Source organism: Erythranthe guttata, chromosome 2 (genome assembly GCF_056151865.1).
Source record: "Erythranthe guttata isolate IM_541 chromosome 2, IM_541, whole genome shotgun sequence".
NCBI lineage: Eukaryota > Viridiplantae > Streptophyta > Magnoliopsida > Lamiales > Phrymaceae > Erythranthe > Erythranthe guttata.
The window spans coordinates 13628729-13637230 of NC_142534.1; the positions used below are offsets into that span (position 1 = coordinate 13628729).

An 8502-nucleotide genomic window follows, 5' to 3' on the forward strand; every position below is an offset into this window, starting at 1 on the left:
AATAATTATTAGTATTTATATTTTCAGTTATCTAATTTTACCATTAACTCTTAAAATTAATTTTATGAGTTTAAATTCTTCTAATGCAGGTCACACTGTCCCGTGAAGTGTAGAAGAACTCATTCAGGCTACTTGGTTCTAAGAAATGATTTTTATTTTATTTTTTATTTTTCTTAGAAGCTAAGAAAATGATTGAAGATATAACATTATCCTCATGCTGAATCAAAATAATATTATTGGAAATTACACCATTTTATATTGTCCCTATTTTGAATTTTCTATCTACAAACTAGGGGTGAGTTCGGGACGGAATTTCGGGAATTCGGGATTTTCGGGATCGGGATTTCGGGATTCGGGATAGAAATTTTAAATCCCAATCCCGTCCCATACTATTAAATCCCGGTAATATCGGTATCCCTCACTACACCAAAAAAGGGATTTTGTAACAGCCAAAATTTTCAATTTCTAATGGCTAATGGCTGTTAGAATTTTTTTAACGGATTATATTCGTTAGTATCATAGCTAATGTGTTAGAATTAATTATATGTTATTTTTTTGAAGTTTCTAAATAGTTTAATATTTATGCTAACGGCCTTTGTCCATTAGAATAAAAAGTCAACTTTTTCTAAAATAAAATTATATTCTAATTAATAAAAGTAAAATAAATTAAAATAACTTTTTGTTTTGCTTGTTCGTTTTTCCGTAAAATCTCTTATTTCCTTTTCAATCTGCCTCTTCTAAAAAATAAAATTTCTCAAAAAAATATGTCGCCTATCTCGAATTGTCGCCGAAACCCCAGAAACTCCCCTCTCTCTCCCTCTCTCGAATCGCCGGCCTCGCTGAAACTCCCCTCTCTCTCGGATCGCCGCCGTAGCTGAAACTCCCCTCTCTCTCGAATTGCCGCCGTAGCTGTAACTCCATTCTCTCTCTCTCATCGCCGCCGTAGCTGAAACTCCCCTCTCTCTCTCGAATCGTCGCTGTAGCTGAAACTCCCCTCTCTCTCGAATCGCCGCCGTAGCTGAAACTCTCATCTCTCTCTCTCTCGAATCGCCGTCGTTACTAAAACTCCCCTCTCTCTCTCTCGAACCGCCGCCCTAGCTGAAACTCATCTCTCGCTCGAACTACTGCGGTAGCTGAAAAAATTGGTCAATCGACGGAAGAAGGCTTCTCTAATTCTCCTGATTCCATTCTTACTGTATGCCAATTCTTCGACCCCTTTTTTCAATTTTTAGTATAATTTTTGCTTTTACCAATTGCCTCTCTTTATTTATTTATTTATTTTAGATTGAAAGTATGTATTAATAATTTTCATGTCTGTTTTGTGCTTCTGCTATGCTGCCTTGGTTTTGAATTGATAATTTAGATTGCATGCACTAGCAAAAATTTCAAAGTGCAACCTTATGATTTTCGATAAGTTAATTATACATTACAAAATAGTTAAGTTAAGTATATATATATACTTGTATCATGCAGTGAATAAAGTTTTATATATATAATTGTATCATGCAGTTTTTAAATATGTGCAAAGCATGTAAAATTTGAAAATCTCTCTTCATATTCTTCAGGTAATAATCATTTTTTTTTAACATTCTCATTATATGAGAATGTAAAGAAATATAAGTATATGAGGTTGGTGCCTGTTTTAAGTTAATATCATTTAATTTGATATTTACCATTATATAAGGTCCCGTTTTGTTTCTCGTAACATGAGTTTTTAGCTATGCTGGACTTGGACTGTGTTTATGTGTGACGATAACTAGGATTTTTAAGATGTAAAGTGGTCATTGTACGTGTAAGGGATCATTTAAAGAATATCTAAAAATGTTACTGTAACTTTATTAGCCAATTAGGTTGTTTATTTTTCTTTTCTAAATTGTTTGTTGTTTTTTGTATCAGGTGGTTTACTTATGTCCTGCAGACTAGCTTTCTTTTACAATATACTCTTCTGCACAATTCACAATTCACAATTCCGACAATTTGTGGCAGTTTAAAGGTATATTCAAAATTACATGTTTCTATTTCTTCTAAAGTATTTTTACTATACACTAAATCCTGCTGCAACTTTTGATATCCTCTAGACAACTATAAACATTGGTCTTAGAGTGACAACTCCACGTGAAAAAGAAACTATAAAACATTGGTCTTAACATATGCTCAATGTAAACGAAAATACTTAAATGAGTGTTTTGTCAGTGTTCTATACTTAGACTATCCATTCGATAATCTCGTTTTGTTTTTGTACAAAGGTCATGTCTCGTCTAATTAATAAAGAGTGGATGAACGAAAGTGATAGAGGAGGTCATGTTTATACAAAGGGGGTTGAAGATTTTCTTGAATTTGCTGATAGAACCAATGTTACTGAGTTGGCCACAATACCTTGCCCATGTGTAAAATGTCGAAATAGGATGCGTCATACTCCTATAAATGTTAGAAAACATCTCGTCAGAAATGGCATAGACAAATCATATACGTTATGGGCTTTGCACGGTGAAAAACCATTTGTGAATTCCTTTATTGATCCAATTGCTGAAGATGCTCACCAAGAAAACATTAGAGAAGAACAAATATTGGTTAGAGAGCTTGAGATGCGCAATTTGGTGGACAATATTCATGGGTTGCATGGGGAATATGAAGAAACCGGTGGTGTTGGCCAGGAAAAAGTTTCAGAAGAACAACATTTTAGTAGTGAAAAATATAATGAATACAAAAGATTATCATCTGAGAAATTATACTCTTCATGTGAAGGATCAGAGACAACACTTTCTGCGATTGTGGAGTTGCATAATCTTAAAAAGCAATTTGGTTGGTCAGGAAATAGTGTAACAACACTTTTGATCATTCTGAAAAGATGGCTTCCAAAAGACAACACCTTGCCAGATACATACCCACGTATGAAGAGTATGATGAAAGATTTAGGGATGAATGCAAACTTTATTCATGCATGTGTCAATAATTGTGTCCTATTCTGGAAAACAAATGAAGATAAGGAGCATTGCCCTCAATGTGGCGAACCTAGATATACTGTGAGATCCAAAAGGGGGGGTAGAGTCCGTAAAGAACCTTTAAAAGTTTTAAGACATTTCCCATTAATTCCAAGACTAATTAGACTTTACACTATACCATGGATAGCGCATGAGATGACGTGGCATGATAGATCAACCTCTTCATGGGAATACATGCGGCATCCATCTGATTCTCCCCAGTGGGGAATGTTTAAGAGTAAATGGGCAGAATTTTCTAATGAGCGACGGAATATTTTTCTTGGAATTGCAACTGATGGATTCAATCCCCGTGGCATCCAATCCTCAAGCTACAGTTGTTGGCCTGTGATCACAGTGCCTTATAATCTCCCTCCTTCATTGTGCATGAAGCGAGAATTCCAAATGTTGTCGTTACTAATTCCAGGACCAAAAGCACCAGGTCAAGACATTGATGTTTTCCTTCAACCACTAGTAGAAGAGTTGAAGCTGTTGTGGGAAAAAGGAGTGTTAGCTTTTGACAGTTATGAAAAGGAATCTTTCACCTTAAAAGCGATGCTAATGTGGGGAATTCATGATTTTCCTGCTTATGGAAATCTATCTGGGTGCATAACACATGGTTACAAAGCGTGTCCTATTTGTGGAGACGATACTCCATCCATCCACTTAGATTATAGTCGGAAGATAGTGTATACAAATTATCGAATGTTCCTTAATATGGATCACCCGTTCAGAAGGGGTGGATTTTTGTCGCTTAAGTCACCTGAGTATAGATGTCCTCCACCACGTTTAAACGGAAATGCTCTTTTGGAAAAGTTAAGTCATATAAGGTATGTACCTGGCAAGATTCCAAAAGCTTCAGGAAGAAAAAGAAAGACGGTCATTTCAAACGAAAGAGGTGAAAGCGAAGGTAAAGAAGCATGGTATAAAAAATCTATCTTCTTTGACTTGGAATATTGGAGTTCTCATCAAGTTCGTCATGTTCTTGATGTGATGCACATTGAGAAGAATGTAGCTGAGCATTTAATATACACAATTTTAGATGATAAATTTAAATCTAAGGATACTGTAAATGCTCGTCTTGACATGAAAGATATTGGCATGCACAGTCGTCAATGGATGCAAGCAGACGATGAAACGGGAAATATGATAAAACCAAAAGCACCATTTCTCCTGGATAAAGATGAGAAACAACAGTTTTGCCAAATTTTGAAAGACTTAAAACTCCCTTCCAACTTTTCATCTAACTTGAGTAATATTGTGACCCTTAACCCTCCTGGTCTGCATTCATTAAAGTCACATGATTATCATGTTATTGTGGAATACTTGTTACCTACATTGCTTCAGCATGCCTTCCCTAAATATCGAGACTTGCGTAGAGCAATTCAACAAATAAGTTTATTCTTTAACCTGCTGTGCTCAAAAGTATTAATTCGAAAGGATATCCAAAGAGCCAAATACATGATTGCGGAGGCATTGTGTGTGCTGGAAAAGTACTTTCCACCATCTTTTTTTGATATTAGTATTCACCTCATGGTACATCTCGCCGATGAAGCATTAATCTGTGGACCTGTCGGACCTCGTTGGATGTACCCTTTTGAACGGTAAATTAAAACATTCCAATATTCTGATCTAATTATTATTATTATTATTATTATTATTATTAAATAAGTAATATAATTTATTTTATTAACTAATTAATATTATTATTATTATTTTAATATAAATAGGCAAATGAAAGAGTTCAAAGACATACCTAGTAATAAGAGGTACGTTGAAGGATCTATTGCGGAGTCTTATATTGTTGGAGAATCCGTTAGGTATTGCATGGAATACATGCCAAATTCACTCGATGGAAATCATAAACATAGTCGCGAAGCTTTTCTAGAAGAAAATGGAGAGTTTTCTGATGAAGGTCCTTTGCTTGAGGGTGTTAATATGAAGTTGGAACCTATACAATTTCAACAAATACGTCGGTGGATACTATTTCGGCTTAATGTTGATGGACTCAGTGAATATTACAGGTTTGTGTTCTTATAATATTTGTTTTGTTGAGTTCTTAGCGCTGTAAATACTTAATAATATCTCAACTTACATATGAATTGCAGCGAGTATAAAGATTTTTTGAGTTCTACTTGTTATGGTAAAGGAAAAGGAATAATTAAAACAGAAGTAGAACTTCAAACCTCTTTCATCCCCTGGTTATATGAAAAGGTATTTTGTTAGTAATAATATTAATATATTATCTTATTTAAACAATAATTATATTGTACTCAAATTTATTTAATAACACAGTTGTTATTGTCTGAGGAGACGGATACAAAGGCAATGTTGTGGCGCTTAGTTCAAGGGCCAAAGCATGAGGTTATAACATACAAAAAGTACCGTGTCAATGGTTTTATATTTTCACCCAAGTATCATGATGATGTCGTTGTGACGCAAGATAGTGGTGTCTGTATGAAGGCATGGACTACATTCAGGGCTAAAAAAGGCGATAAAAGGCTCAAGGATGCTTGGACTATGTGGTATGGGGTTATTAAGCAAATAATTGAGGTAGATTATACAATTTTCAAAGATGTAGTATTTTACTGCGACTGGGTGAGGATTGAGGATAAAACAAATGGCTGTAAGCATTGTCCAGACTCCAATCTAGTGATGGTGAATTTGGGTAAGTTGAAGAGTTGTACTAGTGAGTTAGATGAGCCTGTTATTCTTGCTTCTGAGGCAAGTCAGGTATTCTACTCAAAAGATCTTAGAAATCCAGGTTGGTCTGCTGTATTGTATTCACCGAAAAGATTGACAAGTCAAGTGGATGAGCTAGAGACACCAACGAGCTTTCAATCTACTCTTGAAAACCAGCCTCATTTGGAAGAATTGTTGAAACAACATGGTTCTACATAAATTCAATTTTAGAATTAGTTACTTTATTGTGAGGATTAAAGTATTCTTATTTTTGGGTTCAGAATATTTTATTTTATTATTAGTTTTACTTTTTATGCATTGTAGATCTATTGATAAGAATATTCTTACAATATAAGAACTTGTCTTTGACGTTATAATTCTCTGTGATAAAGTTCATCCACACTCATCTGTGTTGTTTTGTGTCTTTATCTAACATTATATTTTTCAGAATCATGTCATCTAGTGCAGGTAATCCTGAATATAATACTTATAATCCACCTCATTCAGTTCCTCCGCAAAGTAAAAAAAAGATTACAATCGAATATGATGGGGGAGTAGTAGGTGATCACTCGAAGAAATGGAGTTCCCGTACAGGTGATTTTGTGAGAGCTCACATTCCAATTAGTTACAAAGATTTCAGAGAAGTTCCACGAAATTTCAAAGATGATGTTTGGAATGCTTTGATGGTAAATTTTAAATTTCCATCTGCTTTACTTATTTTTTTGGAAATTAACAATGCACGACAGATAAAGTGTATGTGTCTTTTTTTTTTAATCTGATTTGTCTCAATTATCAATATGTTTTACGCGTGATTGATAGCTTATATAAGTAAGATGTGATCTTCGATGAGATTTTTTGTCTGAATTTTCAATATGATTTGTGCGTGATTGATATCTTATATAAGTATGATCTGATCTTCGATGAGCTGAAATAATAATGTAGATATGTAAACTTTGTCATCAAACTAATAGAAGCATTACCAGTGAATATAATTATGGCATTAAAATAATTTGTCTTTTCAGTGATTTTCGATATTTTGACCAGTGTGTTTGTAAAATGCAGTCGTGTTATACAAAATGTAAGCTGTATGGGCCATTTTTTTCCTCTAAAAATTTCACATGGTCAGATTATCTTTTCGTTGAAAGTATGGTGTTGTTGACTTGTGTGATTATCTGGATTGTGTACTTTTTGTATATTTCTATTTGTTGTTTCCTCATATATTATTAATCAAACCTAATTATTGCAGGGTGAATTTGAACCAGATGTTCCACCACATGTTGCTCGACCGTTAGCTGAGAAAACGTGGTCCCAAAAATTTAGGACACACAAAAATTCGATGAGGGCACTTTTGAAGAAAGGTGGTCCTACTCAAACTGAGCCAACAGGTATTGACCCAATTATTTGGAGGAAGTTTGTAGAAAATGAGATGGATCCAAAAAAGATAGAGACAAATAAACAAAACAAGCAAAACAGAGATAACTTGGAGTTTTCTCATTGTCTTGGCCGTCGCAGCTATGCACAAAAGGAATACTTAATGGTTTGTATTATTTCAAATATCCTTCAGTACAAATTTCCAGCTACTTGTTTTTTCAGCTAACTTACTAATTTTATTGTTCAGTTACAAGAAAATCCTTCAGCACAAATTTCTCGTGCTGATAAATGGTTGGCTGCACATGAGCATGTTGATGGAACAGTTCTTGAGCGTGCTAAGAGTAAATATGTAAGTGAAGTATTCCATAGATTGTAACATCTTATGTTATCTTCATTTAGTTTTCACCGATTTCACATTTGAATTTGATAGGACCAAGTGAAGGCTGCAACTAATAAAAGAAAAAGTCGAAGCTTGGGTGGAGAGGGATGTACAGAGGCATATGAAGACATTGATAATGATGAGATAGCGGAAGTATTTGGAAAAGAGAAAAAGGGAGGAGTTCGTGCAATAGGTTCCTACATATCTAAAAAACAACTTACTCATCTTTCGGTAGCAAAGTCAAAGATTGAACAGAAAGATAGAGCGCTTAAAGATGCAACTGAAGGGAAACATGAGGTACTCTCAAGAATCGATGGTCTTGAAAGGTTGCTTCTTTCCGTTTTTTCAAAATTGGAAAAAATGGAAAAAACAAGTCGAACACCTACATCTTCAAGTGAGCTTGGATCAAATTCTAATATAGGCACCCTTGGAGTAACACAAGTGCCTCCAACAAATACTCGTGCTGAAAATCCTAGAGTATATTTATGTGATAAGTTTGGTAAAAAAATAGCAATGGGGCATGTGGTGACAGATGGTACATCTAAGACGTGTCACTTCAAAACTGTTGGAAGTGATGAAAAGAAAATATATATAGAAGAAGTGATTGATCCCAATGCTCGATTGTGGGATCCTCCTCAAGGAGGTTATGATACTTTGGCTGGCTTTGTTCAAGGGGGTTATGTGATTTGGCTCGAGAATTGGTTAGCATATGTTTGAGTTCATGTGTTTGAGAATTGATACTTTAGTTAATATGAATCAGTCCTACAAATATTATTGTAATTGGTAAATATGGATTTTTTTTTATATTTCGGTTAATATTGATGAATGTTGGAAAATGGTAGAGAATTTATTCTTATGGATGTTGATGTATGGATTTTATAATCTTTTATATTTTATTTCAATTATACAAAAATATTAAATTTATGCACAATATAATTATTTTAATTGATTACAGTAGTATTTCTAATGGATATATATGTTAGCAAACTATATTGTTCGATCTAACGGTTTGTTTTATGGGTCTAACGGGCATATCCGTTACTATTTTAGATAGAGTGTTACAAAACTATTCGTTACGAAAGTATTGCTAAC

At 34.3% G+C, this 8502-nt stretch overlaps 1 protein-coding gene across 4 annotated transcripts; it reads left to right on the forward strand.

The window, feature by feature from the left end:
* Positions 1–423: 423 nt before the first annotated feature.
* Positions 424–8266, forward strand: LOC105955039 (uncharacterized). Of its 4 annotated transcripts, none has more exons than XR_016029133.1 (9): positions 424–1195; positions 1897–1993; positions 2247–4582; positions 4709–5002; positions 5087–5192; positions 5274–6346; positions 6907–7197; positions 7279–7380; positions 7462–8266. XR_016029133.1 is itself a non-coding variant. In XM_088811845.1 (8 exons), exons 3-8 carry the CDS (start codon positions 2250–2252, stop codon positions 8125–8127), a joined length of 3924 nt encoding a protein of 1307 aa, XP_088667971.1. In that variant the 5' UTR covers positions 424–1195; positions 1897–1993; positions 2247–2249; the 3' UTR covers positions 8128–8266. The 4 variants fall into 4 exon arrangements, 2 of the variants coding, with proteins under 2 accessions (XP_088667971.1, XP_088667974.1); XR_016029134.1 differs by having other exon boundaries at positions 4799–5002; XM_088811845.1 differs by lacking the exon at positions 5087–5192 and having other exon boundaries at positions 6109–6346.
* The last annotated feature ends 236 nt before the right edge of the window (positions 8267–8502 follow it).